General features: G+C 54.1%; 1 protein-coding gene across 2 annotated transcripts; it reads right to left on the reverse strand.

Annotated features, from left to right (window-relative positions):
• Nucleotides 1–559: 559 nt before the first annotated feature.
• Nucleotides 560–12,871, reverse strand: gatd3 (glutamine amidotransferase class 1 domain containing 3). Of its 2 annotated transcripts, XM_078560436.1 has the most exons (7): nucleotides 12,753–12,871; nucleotides 11,409–11,461; nucleotides 10,672–10,782; nucleotides 7,372–7,491; nucleotides 3,275–3,367; nucleotides 2,548–2,704; nucleotides 560–1,214 (listed from the first exon to the last, which is right to left on the reverse strand). In XM_078560436.1, the coding sequence occupies exons 1-7, from the start codon at nucleotides 12,849–12,851 to the stop codon at nucleotides 1,086–1,088; spliced, it is 762 nt and encodes a 253-aa protein (XP_078416562.1). In that variant the 5' UTR covers nucleotides 12,852–12,871; the 3' UTR covers nucleotides 560–1,085. The 2 variants fall into 2 exon arrangements, with proteins under 2 accessions (XP_078416562.1, XP_078416563.1); XM_078560437.1 differs by lacking the exons at nucleotides 11,409–11,461; nucleotides 12,753–12,871 and adding an exon at nucleotides 11,003–11,054 and having other exon boundaries at nucleotides 10,672–10,932.
• Nucleotides 12,872–14,202: the final 1,331 nt, after the last annotated feature.

Consider the following 14,202-nt stretch of genomic DNA (forward strand, 5'->3'; position numbering starts at 1 on the left):
GCACTTGGCACATCATAACATTCAAGGCTATGGGCCAAGTGCTGGTAAATGGGGTTAGGTAGGTAGGTCAGGTGTTTCTCACGTGTCGGTGCAAACTCGATGGGCTGAAGGGCCCCTTCTGCACTGTGTGAATCTGTGAATAAAAAAAAGTGACTTCTTGCCTTTATCATTCCTCATCTTAACCCAAACCTCCTCCACATCCTGGTTTCCTGAACCTAGGCCATCCCTCTTTAATGTGCTAATACATCATTAATTAACAGAGCCAACCCTCCACCTTTTCCTAACTTCCTGTCCTTCCTACATGTCACATGCCCTTCAGTCCAATCTATGTCATCCCATAGCCATGTCTCTGTAATGTCTATCAGATCATACTTAATCATTTCTATTTGCATTATCAGAACTGAGCCCAGGATTGCCTGCACTTAAAATACAGGTCTCATGCCAACCCTCACACACTGCCCTCACCACCCCACCTTCAGACACAGCATCCCTGATTCCCAGAGGGAGCAGCAGGATTCTGAAGGAAAGATTTGTTTTTAAAGTATACCAACCACAGCAGCATGATTGTAATATTTAATAGATCCAAAATCAAAACAATGGTTCCTAACATTCACTCAATTCCACAAAGAGCAGATTACACTTCTTAACCTGATCTAGAGTAACTAACACAGCATAATTCATATAGCAATCATGGCAGATCTCACATGGACAAGAACGATCCACCCACTGTCCAATCATGGCATTTTAATGGCATTACACTGATCACCCTGTAATACTGTCACTGAAATTCTCTCTCAGGCTCCAGCAGCTTCATTAGGTCAGACTAGATCACGTCCTCTCACACGGCCGCCTGCCCAGGCAGACACGCGTGCACACACCTGCCGACAAGGCAGGCAGACACACACACCCCGCCCAACATACACACACGCCAGGCATGCGCACACGCCCAGGCATGCACACACGCCCACTGACAAGGCACACGTACACACCCAGACACGCCCCTAGACACAGACATACCCGCTCACTCACTCACACATTCATACATTAATCATTGATCTGCTGTTTGAGTCGTGGTCTCAGCAGCCTCATTTCCCTGTTAGTTTCAGTACTCGCTGTACCATCGCTCCAATCCCATCGAAGATGTGATGAAGTTTAGTTTCACACATAAAGGCTGATGTCGTCACAATCACATTCTCACGATCCACATGAGCACAGTGAGAGGGCATTAAGGAAACCAATCGAACAAACACGGGGACAACGCCCCACCCTAGAGCACCCGTTTACACGGGGACAACGCCCCACCCTAGAGCACCCGTTTACACGGGGACAACGCCCCACCCTAGAGCACCCGTTTACACGGGGACAACGCCCCACCCTAGAGCACCCGTTACACGGGGACAACGCCCCACCCTAGAGCACCCGTTACACAGGGACAACGCCTCACCCTAGAGCACCCGTTATACAGGCCACACCCCACCCTAGAGCACCCGTTACACGGGGACAATGCCCCACCCTAGAGCACCCGTTACACGGGGACAACGCCCCACCCTAGAGCACCCGTTACACAGGGACAACGCCCCACCCTAGAGCACCCGTTACACAGGGACAACACCCCACCCTAGAGCACCCGTTACACAGGCCACACCCCACCCTAGAGCACCCGTTACACAGGGACAACGCCCCACCCTAGAGCACCCGTTACACAGGGACAACGCCCCACCCTAGAGCACCCGTTACACAGGGACAACGCCCCACCCTAGAGCACCCGTTACACAGGGACAACGCCCCACCCTAGAGCACCCGTTACACAGGGACAACACCCCACCCTAGAGTACCCGTTACACAGGCCACACCCCACCCTAGAGCACCCGTTACACAGGCCACACCCCACCCTAGAGCACCCGTTACACGGGGACGACGCCCCACCCTAGAGCACCCGTTACACGGGGACGACGCCCCACCCCAGAGCACCCGTTACACGGGGACGACGCCCCACCCCAGAGCACCCGTTACACGGGGACGACGCCCCACCCCAGAGCACCCGTTACACGGGGACGACGCCCCACCCCAGAGCACCCGTTACACGGGGACGACGCCCCACCCCAGAGCACCCGTTACACGGGGACGACGCCCCACCCTAGAGCACCCGTTACACGGGGACGACGCCCCACCCTAGAGCACCCGTTACGCAGGCCACACCCCACCCTAGAGCACCCGTTACACGGGGACAACGCCCCACCCCAGAGCACCCGTTACACGGGGACAACGCCCCACCCCAGAGCACCCGTTACACGGGGACAACGCCCCACCCCAGAGCACCCGTTACACGGGACAACGCCCCACCCTAGAGCACCCGTTACACGGGGACAACGCCCCACCCTAGAGCACCCGTTACACGGGGACAACGCCCCACCCTAGAGCACCCGTTACACAGGCCACAGCCCCCATCCCAGAGCAAGCCAGCCCCCAATTACCCAGGGGGTCCTGTTACACTCTGATCAGGTTCTCTCCCACTCACTGACAGGTGTAACCAGCTGAAAAGGATATATCGACCTCGCTGACTGTGTGTTTGCCTCCCATGGCAACGACGGCTGCCGCTGTTCCAGCATATGGCCATTTCCCACCTTCCTCATCCTCGTGGCCGACAGTCACCTCTACTCCAGGAAGCACTCTGGCAGCCAGCACAGGGGCAATGCAACATAACCTGGAACAAAAGCCAGAGAGCTGAAAGGCAGCTGTGTTCCAGGTTGGAGCAGAGGTCAAAGCTCCTACCTCAAATCGGGACAATAATTTATCCCACTCACATTCCACTGCCTCCCAATTGGTTGCAATTTTAACCTGTGCATCTGACAACATAACACTGTAAATCCGACAGATGTTCATCCAACTCCCTCACACTGTCTCTCAGTAACCCCTCTCCCCCCAGCGCCCTGTGTTACTGACTGTATCTCTACTGATGTTAATCCAGCTCCCTCACACTGTCACTCAGTAACCCCTCTCCCCCCAGCGCCCTGTGTTACTGACTGTATCTCTACTGATGTTAATCCAGCTCCCTCACACTGTCACTCAGTAACCCCTCTCCCCCCAGCGCCCTGTGTTACTGACTGTATCTCTACTGATGTTAATCCAGCTCCCTCACACTGTCACTCAGTAACCCCTCTCCCCCCAGCGCCCTGTGTTACTGACTGTATCTCCACTGATGTTAATCCAGCTCCTTCACACTGTCACTCAGTACCATCCTATGACCACTCCCCCAGCCTGCTCTGCTCCTTACCCAATGGGTTTCCGTGCCCTGTGGAACTCAGTGATGACACGCTCGATGTCGGGGATTACTTTGCAGTCCTTACCGTCCATGGCAAAGGTTGAGCTGAAGGCAACATAGACAGAGTTCAGACTCAATACTACTGTATAGAGACATCTTCAATCTAACAGTGTTCTACACAGCAGCAACATTCGACCCACATCACAGCCTCCATCTCACTACACATTGCAATCTTCTCAATGAAGGCAACTTTGGTTTAACAGCCCAATCCTCTGACAACGCAGTACTCCCTCAGTACTTAGAAACATAGAAAAAAGGAGCAGGATTAGGTCATTTGGCCCTTCGAGCCTGCTCTGCCATTCAATATGATCATGGCTAATCCTCGATCTCAACACCGTACTCCCGTTCTCTACCCATAGCCCTTGATGCCTTTAGAGTCTAGAATTATCTATTTCCTTCTTAAATATATTCAGTGACTTGGCCTCCACAGCTTCTGTGGTAGAGAATTCCACAGGTTCACCACCCTCTGAGTGAAGAGGTTTCTCCTCATCTCAGTCCTAAATGGTCTACCCGGTATCCTGAGACTGACCCCTGGTTCTAGACGCCCCAGCCAGAGGAAACATCATCCCTGCATCCAGTCTGTCCATTCCTGTCAGAATTTTATATGTTTCGATGAGATCACCCCTCATTCTTCTAAACTCCAGTGAATACAGGACTAGTCAGCCCAATCTTTCCTCATACGACAATCCTGCCATCCCAGGAATCAGTCTGGTGAACCTTTGCTGCACTCCCTCTATGGCAAGTATATCCTTTCTTAGGTAAGGAGGCCAAAACTGCACACAATACTCCAGGTGTGGTTTCCCCAGGACCCTGTACAGCTGCAGTAAGACATCCTTGCTCCTGTACTCATGTCCTCTCGCAATGAAGGCCAACATACCATTTTCCTTTTTAACTGCTTGCTGCACCTGCATGCTTACTTTCAGTGCCTGGTGTACAAGGACACCCAGGTCCCTTTGTACATCAACATTTCCCAGTCTATCACCATTTAAATAATACTTTGCCATTCTGTTTTTCCTACCAAAGTGGATAACTTCACACTTATCCACATTATACTGCATCTGCCATGTATTTGCCCACTCACTCAACTTGTCTAAATCACCTTGAAGCCTCTTAACATCCACCTCACCGCTCACATTCCCACCAAGTTTCATTTCGTCAGCAAACTTGGAAATATTACATTTGGTTCCTTCATCCAAATCATTGATATATATTGTGAATAGCTGGGGCCCAAACACTGATCCCTGTGGTACCCCACTAGTCACCACCTGCCACTCTGAAAAAGACCCATTTATTCCTACTCTCTGTTTCCTGTCTGCCAACCAATTCTCAATCCACGTCAATATATTACCCCCAATCCCATGTGCTTTAATTTTACACACTAACCTCTTATGTGGGATTTTATCAAAAGCTTTCTGAAAATCCAAATACACCACATCCACTGGTTCTCCCTTATCTATTCTACTAGTTACATCCTCAAAAAACTCCAGTAGGTTTGTCAAACATGATTTCCCTTTCATAAATCCATGTTCACTTTGTCTAATCCCGTTGATATTTTCTAAGTGTCCTGTTATCATATCCTTTATAATAGACTCTAGCATTTTCCCCTTCCACTGATGTTAGACTAACCGCTCTGTAATTCACTGTTTTCTCCCTCCCTCCTTTTTTAAATAGTGGGGTTACATTTGCCAGCCTCCAATCTGCTGGGACTGTTCCAGAATCTACAGAATTTTTGGAAGATGACAACCAACACATCCACTATTTCCACAGCCACCTCCTTTAGTACCCTGGGATGTAGATTATCAGCCCTGGGGGTTTATCATCTTTCAGTCCCATTAATTTCTCCAGCACTATTGTTTTAGTAATACTAATTTCCTTCAATTCCTCCTCCTCCTCATTAGACCCTTGGTTCCCTAGTATTTCTGGGAAGTTATTTGTGTCTTCCTCTGTGAAGACAGAACTAAAGTAGTTGTTTAATTGCTCTGCCATTTCCTTGTTCTCTATTATAAATTCTACCGTTTCGGGCTGTAAGGGACTTACATTTGTCTTCACTAATCTTTTCCTTTTTACATACTCATAAAAGCTTTTACAGTCCGCTTTTATGTTCCTTGCAGGTTTACTCTCGTACTCTATTTTTCCCCTCTGAGTCAATCTCTTGGTCCTCCTTTGCTGAATTCTAAACTGCTCCCAATCTTTCGGCTTGCTACCTTTTCTAGCAACTTTATATGACCCCTCTTTGGATCTAATACTATCCTTATTTTCTTTTGTTAGCCGTGGCTGAGCCACTTTTCCTGCTGTATTTTTGCACCAGAAAGGGATGTAACTGTTGCAAAATGCGTACATTCATTCCTTAAATATTAGCCATTGTCTATCCACCATCATGCCTTTTAATGACATTCCCCAATCTATCTTAGCAAACTCATGCCTCATACACTCGCAGTTTCCTTTGCTAAGATTTAGGATGCTAGTTTCAGATCAGACTACTTCACTTTCCATCCTAAAGAAGAATTCTGCCATGTTATGGTCACTGTTTCCTAAACAGCCCCGCACAACAAGATTATTAGTTAATCCCTTCCCATTGCACACTAACAAATCCTCGGATAGCCTGTTCCCTAGCACTGAACCTCAGAGTGCAGCACACCCTCAGTGCTGACACTCTGACAGTGCAGCGCTCCCTCAGTGCTGACACTCTGACAGTGCAGCACTCCCTCAGTGCTGACACTCCGGCAGTGCAGCACACCCTCAGTGCTGACCCTCTGACAGTGCAGCACTCCCTCAGTGCTGACCCTCTGACAGTGCAGCACTCCCTCAGTACTGACCCTCTGACAGTACAGCACTCCCTCAGTGCTGACCCTCTGACAATGCAGCACACCCTCAGTGCTGACATTCCGGCAGTGCAGCACACCCTCAGTGCTGACCCTCTGACAGTGCAGCACACTCTCAGTGCTGACGCTCTGGCAGTGCAGCACTCCCTCAGTGCTGACCCTCTGACAGTGCAGCACACCCTCAGTGCTGATCCTCTGACAGTGCAGCACACTCTCAGTGCTGACGCTCTGGCAGTGCAGCACACCCTCAGCGCTGACGCTCCGGCAGTGCAGCACACCCTCAGTGCTGACCCTCCGACAGTGCAGCACTCCCTCAGTGCTGACACTCCGGCAGTGCAGCACTCCTTCAGTACTGACACGCCGGCAGTGCAGCACTCCCTCAGTGCTGACGCTCCGGCAGTGCAGCGCATCCTCAGTGCTGACCCTCTGAGAGTGCAGCACACCCTCAGTACTGACCCTCTGACAGTGCAGCACACCCTCAGTACTGACACTCTGACAGTGCAGCACACCCTCAGTACTGACACTCTGACAGTGCAGCACTCCCTCAGAACTGACACTCTGACAGTGCAGCACTCCCTCAGTACTGACCCTCTGACAGTGCAGCACACCCTCAGTGCTGCACTTTTCTGTCAGAGTGTTGTGTGACTTTGGAACTCTCTGTCTACGAAGACGGTGGAGGTGGGGTCACTGAATATTAAGGCAGAGGTAGATAGATTCTTGTTAGGCAAGGGAATCAAAGGTTATCAGGGGTAGGATCCTGAGGGGTCTTGACAGACTGGATGTGGAGAGGATGTTTCCTCTTGTGGAACAATCTAGAACTAGGGGTCACTGTTTGAAAATAAGGATTTGCCAATACATGAGGTGAAATTCTTTCACTCAGAGGGTTGTGAGCCTTTGGAACTCTCTTCCTGAAAAGGTGGTGGAAGCAGAGTCTTTGAATACTTTTAAGGCAAAGGTGGGTAGATTCTTGGTAAGCAAGGGGGTGATAGGCTATCAGGGGTAGGTGGGATGCAGATTTCAGGTTACTATCAGGTCATCCATGACCTTATTAAATGGCGGCGTTGGCTTGATGGGCTGAATGGCCGACTCCTGCTCCTTGTTGTTATGCTCACCCTCGCCCACCGTTGGGCCCAACAACACTCAGCGGGAGAGGGAGTTGTACCATAGCCCATGGAGTTATCAATCAGCTGCTATATCACTGACAAATGGCTCAGCAGGAATACTCACAGATTCTTGGCTGCACCAAACCCACCGGGGAAGATAACCGCGTCGTGATCCTGGGCGCTCAGCCTGGCAAGATCCAGGATCTTACCGCGGGCAATCCGAGCTGACTCCACCATAACATTCCTGTGGGGTGGGGGGAGATAAATCAGCATGACAGGTCACAAAGAGAGGCAGAAAAAGAGAGAGAGGGAGACAGACGGAAAGGGCGCGGAGGGCAGGGAGAGCGCGAGAGGGGGCGGGCAAGCCGGAGCGGGAGCACGAATGAGGGGGAGAGCGGGAGCGCGAGAGAGAGAGCGGGAGCGCAAGAGAGAGAGAGCGGGAGCGCGAGAGAGAGAGAGCGGGAGCGCGAGAGAGAGAGAGCGGGAGCGCGAGAGAGAGAGAGCGGGAGCGCGAGAGAGAGAGAGCGGGAGCGCGAGAGAGAGAGCGGGAGCGCGAGAGAGAGAGAGCGGGAGCGCGAGAGAGAGAGAGCGGGAGCGCGAGAGAGAGAGCGGGAGCGCGAGAGAGAGCGGGAGCGCGAGAGAGCGCGGGAGCGCGCGCGAGAGAGCGGGAGCGCGCGAGAGAGAGCGGGAGCGCGCGAGAGAGAGCGGGAGCGCGCGAGAGCGGGAGCGCGCGAGAGAGAGCGGGAGCGCGAGCGAGAGAGAGCGGGAGCGCGAGAGAGAGCGGGAGCGCGAGAGAGAGTGGGAGCGCGAGAGAGAGAGCGGGAGCGCGAGAGAGAGAGCGGGAGCGGGAGCGCGAGAGAGAGAGCGGGAGCGCAAGAGAGAGCGGGAGCATGAAAGAGAGAGGCAGGCAAAGAGACAGAACAACAGGGACCGAGAGACCGGTCCCAGGTGCTATAGCTGATTACGTTACTGGACCCATGAGTTCAAATCTCATCCTTGGCTGCTTAAAAATTTGAATCCAATTTTTAAAAATCTCGAAATCAGGAGCGGAGTTCGGTAATGGTGACCAGCAATTTACTGGGTTTTCATAAAAACCCATCTGGTTCATTAATGTCCTTTAGGGAAGGAAATCTGTCTTCCTTACCCAGTCTGCCCTACATGTGACTCCAGACCCACAGCAATGTGGTTGACTCTTAATTGCCTCTGAAATGGCCAAGCAAGTCAATCAAATCCACTGCAGAGAATAAAAATAAAATCACCCAGACTACAGTGATTTAAGAAAGGTAGCTCGCTATCACCTCATGATGTAGGAATGGGCAATGAATGCAAACCTGAATAAACAAAAACAGTTTGAAGAGAGGAGGAAACATCAATTATCCATTAATATGGAGGAAAATACTCCAGATACTGTAGCAATAAATGCTGGAAAATCTCAGCAGGTCAGACAGCATCTGTGGAGAGAGAAACAGAGATAACATTTCAGGTTGGGTGACCTTTCAATCATAACTGGGAGTACTGAGAGTCGGAACAGGTTCTTAAGCCAGACAGGGAAGGGTAAAACAAGTCTGTGGAGGGGAGGAGAGATTCAGTGACAATAGGTTTCATGGTGCAAGGCCAAAGGGAACAGGACAAGTAAAGAAACAAAGGATATGACTAGAGGTGGTGTGAATGGCAGCATGGTGAGCAGCTACTATCCAAAAACCAAATACAGGAGAAAAATGAGAGGAGGAAAAAAGGGTAGAAAACAGATAGAGAGTTTAAGAAGTGAAATTGTTGAACTCAATGTTGAGTCCAGGAGTATGTAAAATGGCTAATTGAGCTTCACCGGAACAGTGCAGGAGGCTGAGGGGAGAGAGGTCCATGTGAGAGAAAGGTGGAGAATGAAAATGACAGGTGACAGGAAGCTTGGGGTGATGCTTGCGAACTGAATGGTGGTTCCACAGAGCGGTCACCCAGTCTGTTTTTGACCTCCTCAATGTCGAATGGACCACATTGTGAGGGATGAATGCAGTATACTAAATTGAAAGAAGATCAAGTAAATCACTCTTGCACCTGGATTGAGTGTTTGGGCCTTGGACGGTGAGGAGGGAAGAGGTAAAATGGCAGGAGTTACATCATCTGGGTTTGCATGGGAAGGGGCCCTAGGAAGGGGTGCAGGGGATGATTCAGGCACCCCCAGGGGTGACACGGAGGTAACCGTCTCTTCAGAATGCTGAAGGACAAGGAGAAGGGAAACTGTTTTTGGTGGTGGCATCATGCTGGAAGTGGCAGAGGATGGGGGATGAATGGTGTATGTGGAGTCTGGTGGGGTGGAAGGTGAGGGCAAGGGAAACCCTATCGCAGTTCTGGGAGGGAGGGGAATGGGTGAATCATAGAATCGTTACAGCACAGAAGGTGGCCATTTGACCCATCGTGTCCATAACTGGCTCTCCCAAGGAACAATTACATACAGCCACGCCCCCACCCTCTCTCCACTCCCTGCACATTCCTCCCTTCAGATATTTAGAAAATGTAGAAACATTTACAGCACCGGAGACCACTCTGCCCATCATGTTTACACCGGCCAAAAAAACAAGCCCACCGGCCTAATCCTATTTTCCAGCACTTGACCCTTAGCCCTGCAGGTTCTAACTCTACTCCCCTTTCAGGCAGTGAGTTCCTGACCCTTACCACACTGGGTGAATACATTTTTCCACCTCTCTAATCCTTGTACCAATCACTTTAAATCTATGCCTCCTAGTCCTGACCTCTCTGCTAAGGGAAACTGCCTTCCCATCCACGCTGTCCAGTCCCCTCATAACCTTGTTCCCTCCCCTCATCCTCCAGGGTGAGAGCAGAAGTGCGGACTCAGAAGAGGGCCTGGTATCAACCAGGATTCACTTCAAGCTCAGTGACTCCCACAGCTACCTTCTCACACCCAGCTTCCTGACAGGACTCCATCCCATTCTCCTCCAGTTTCTTTGTTTGCACCATCACAATCTTGTTGCCTTCGTTATAAACCTGTTATTTAATCTCTCCTCCCCTCCACCCCATCAGCGACAGTCAGTCAGTCGTTTTGCGCTGACCTTTCCTCCCTGGCTTAAAACCTGTTCCATCTCTCAGCGCTCTCAGTTCCGAGAAAGGGTCACTGATCGGGATTGTAAACTCAGCTTCTCTCTCCACAGATGCTGCCAGATGTGCTGAGGATTCCAGCACTTTGTTTTTATTTGCAAAACAACCTTCATTATGAGAGCACATTATCCGGTCTTTTATTTCACTGTGGTTTGGATAGCTTCACTACCAGACTTCCCTCCAGAACAGGACAGGTCCATACACACGTTCACATACACATGGGCTCACACGACCTTGCACAGACACACACTCAAGCATGCTCTCACCCACACGCACTGACATGTATGTGCACACAAGCTCATGATTCACTCACCTGCTCTCTCCAGTAGGCTCCCCCTTGACGTGATCCACAACATGCATCTGAGAGATATCAGGAGCATAAACCTGGAACTCAGCCCCTTCACGACTCAGGTGAACCAAAATCCTGAAACAAGACTGGGCCAATTAATTCCACCTGAACTGAACACTATAGATAAACAAAAAAATAACCTCAGGAACCCAACTCCACATTCAGATAAGCACAACTTGGGTTAGATACAGTGTAAAGCTCCCTCTACACCGTCCCCATCAAACACTCCCAGGACAGGTACAGCACGGGGTTAGATACAGAGTAAAGCTCCCTCTACACCGTCCCCATCAAACACTCCCAGGACAGGTACAGCACGGGGTTACATACAGAGTAAAGCTCCCTCTACACTGTCCCCATCAAACACTCCCAGGGCAGGTACAGCACGGGGTTAGATACAGAGTAAAGCTCCCTTGACACTGTCCCCATCAAACACTCCCAGGACAGGTACAGCACAGGGTTAGATACAGAGTAAAGCTCCCTCTACACTGTCCCCATCAAACGCTCCCAGGACAGGTACAGCACGGGGTTAGATACAGAGTAAAGCTCCCTCTACACTGTCCCCATCAAACACTCCCAGGACAGGTACAGCACGGGGTTAGATACAGGGTAAAGCTTCCCTCTTTTAAGGGGGATTTTGATTAAAATCTCTTTTTGCTGTTTTCAGGGTGAAGCTGGTTTAATTTTGTGTAAAATCCTCTCACGCTGAAGCCTCGTGAATTTCGGTTCCATCGTAAACTCCACATCCAGAGAGAACCTGCAGGAAACATGATCAGAAACTCCCATATAATAAAGGCAAAATACTACAGATGCTGGAAATCTGAAACAAAAACAAAAATGCTGCACAAATCAGCAGGTCTAACAGTGTCTGTGGAGAAAGGAACAGGGTTAACGTTCCATGTCCGTATGACTATTCTTCAGAGCTACAGTACAAATGTGATGAAATGTATACTGTTTAAGGGGGGGGTGGAGCAGGTAAAGCTCCACAGCGATAGGTGGAGGCAAAGGAGAGATTGACAGAGACGCCATGGACAAAAGGACAAAGCGGGTGTTAATGGTGGCGTTAAGGTCAGAAAGGAGAATGTGGTAATAGCAGGACTAGGGTAAGCACTCTGGAAAGAGCAATATGAACAAGTGACCGAAGCTGTCGGACCCGCTGAGATTTTCCAGCAAGTTTTGTTTTTGTAACAGAAACTCCCAGTTTTATTCTCGCTGCACTTGCTCAGGGCAACACCCACCCCCCTGAAACCCCACCCGCCCCCCCGCCCCAGGACTCCCCCACGAGACCACCCCCAGTCCCCGGACCCCCAACCAGCCCCGGGAACCCCCGCCCCGACCCCAGGGCCCGAGACCCTCCCCCCACCTCCCCCACCCCTGAGACCCTCCCCCCGAGACCCTCCCTCCAACCCCCCCGAGACCCTCCCTCCAACCCCCCCGAGACCCTCCCTCCAACCCCCCCGAGACCCTCCCTCCACCCCCCCGAGACCCTCCCCCCGCCCCCCCGAGACCCTCCCCCCAACTCCCCCCCCGAGACCCTCCCCCCGAGACCCTCCCTCCAACCCCCCCGAGACCCTCCCCCCGCCCCCCCGAGACCCTCCCCCCCGAGACCCTCCCCCCCGAGACCCTCCCCCCCCCGAGACCCCGCCCCCCCGAGACCCTCCCCCCGCCCCCCCGAGACCCTCCCCCCCCGAGACCCTCCCCCCCCGAGACCCCCCCCCCGAGACCCTCCCCCCCCGAGACCCTCCCCCCCCGAGACCCTCCCCCCGCCCCCCCGAGACCCTCCCCCCCGAGACCCTCCCCCCGCCCCCCCGAGACCCTCCCCCCGCCCCCCCGAGACCCTCCCCCCGCCCCCCGCCCCCCCGAGACCCTCCCCCCGCCCCCCGCCCCCCGCCCCCCCGAGACCCTCCCCCCGCCCCCCGCCCCCCGCCCCCCCGAGACCCTCCCCCCCGAGGCCGCCCTCAGCCCCCCCACCCTGAGCGGCAGCGCCCACAGGCCCGGAGCACCAGCTGCCCCGCTCCCCCCGCTCCCTCTCTCTCTCCCGGACTCACCACCGCCACGTTGGGCCCCGGGGCGGCCGAGCGTAAACGGCAAAAACGCAGAGCGAGAGACACAGGCCGGAGCAACATGGCGGAGAGGAGCCTGGACATGGGGGCGGGGCCAGGAGAGGGGGTGGGGCCTGGAGAGGGGGCGGTGCTTGGGGAGGGGGCGGGGCCTGCAGAATGGGGGGAGCTTGGAGTTGGGGAGGGGCCTGGAGTATGGGGGAGGAGCTTGGAGAGGGGGTGGGGCCTGGAGAATGGGGGAGGAGCTTGGAGTGGGAGCTGGGCCTGGAGAGGGGGCGGGGCTTGGAGAGGGGGTGGGGCCTGGAGAATGGGGGAGGAGCTTGGAGAGGGAGCTGGGCCTGGAGAGGGGCGGGGCTTGGAGAGGGGCGGGGCCTGGAGAATGGGGGGAGTTTGGAGAGGGGGGAGGGGCTGGGACCTGGAGAATGCTGAGGGGCTTGGAGAGGGGGGAGGAGCTTGGAGAGGGGGTGGGGGCCTGAAGAGGGGCCGGGGCCTGGAGAGTGGGGAGGAGCCTGGAGAATTGGGGGTGGAGCCTGGAGAAAGGGGGTGGGGCCTGGAGGATGGGGGTGGGGCCTGGAGAATGGGTGGAGCCTGGAGAATGGGTGGGGCCTGTATGGGGAGGAGCCTGGAGCGAGGAGGAGCCCGGATAAGCGGTGGAACCTGGAGAATTGGGGTCGGTCTTGGAGAGGGGGTGGGGCCTTGAACAGGGTGGAGCCTGGAGAATGGGATGGGGCCTGGACAGGGGGAGGAGCCTGGACAGGGGTGGGGCCGGGAGAATGGGGTGGGCCCTGGAAAGGAGGTGGGGCCAGGAGAATGGGGAGGAGCCTTGGGAGGAGTTGGGGCCTGGAGCGAGGTGGGGCCCGGATACGGGTGGAGCATGGAGAATGAGGGTGGGATTTGGAGATGTGGTGGGGCCTGGAGAGGGGGTGGGGCCTGGACAGGGGGAGGAGCCTAGACAGGGGTGGAGCCTGGAGAATGGGATTGGGCCTGGACAGGGGCCGGGAGAATGGGGTGGGCCCTGGAAAGGGGGTCGGGCCAGGAGGATGGGGAGGAGCCTGGGGAGGTGGGTGGGGATTAGTGAGGGGGTGTGGGGCATGAAGGGGGTGGGGCCTTGAGAAATGGTGGGATCTGGAGGGGGAGGTGTGTGGAGAGGGGGCGGGGCTTGGAGAGGGGGCGGGGCTTGGGGAGGAGGTAGAGCCTGGAGCATGGATGGAGCCTGGAGAATGGATGGAGCCTGAAGAATGGGTGGGGCCTGGATAGGGGAGTTGCCTAGAGTGGGGGTGGGGCATCGACTGGGTGTGGGCCGGGAGAGGGGGAGGGGCCTGGAGAGGGGGCGGAGCCTGGAGTGAGGAGGAGCCCAGACAGTGGGTGGGGCCTGGGGAATGGGGCGTGGCTTGGAGAGGGGTGGGGCCTGGAGACGGAGAAGTGCCTGGACTGGGGT

Source organism: Cetorhinus maximus, chromosome 16 (genome assembly GCF_964194155.1).
Source record: "Cetorhinus maximus chromosome 16, sCetMax3.hap1.1, whole genome shotgun sequence".
Taxonomy (NCBI): domain Eukaryota; kingdom Metazoa; phylum Chordata; class Chondrichthyes; order Lamniformes; family Cetorhinidae; genus Cetorhinus; species Cetorhinus maximus.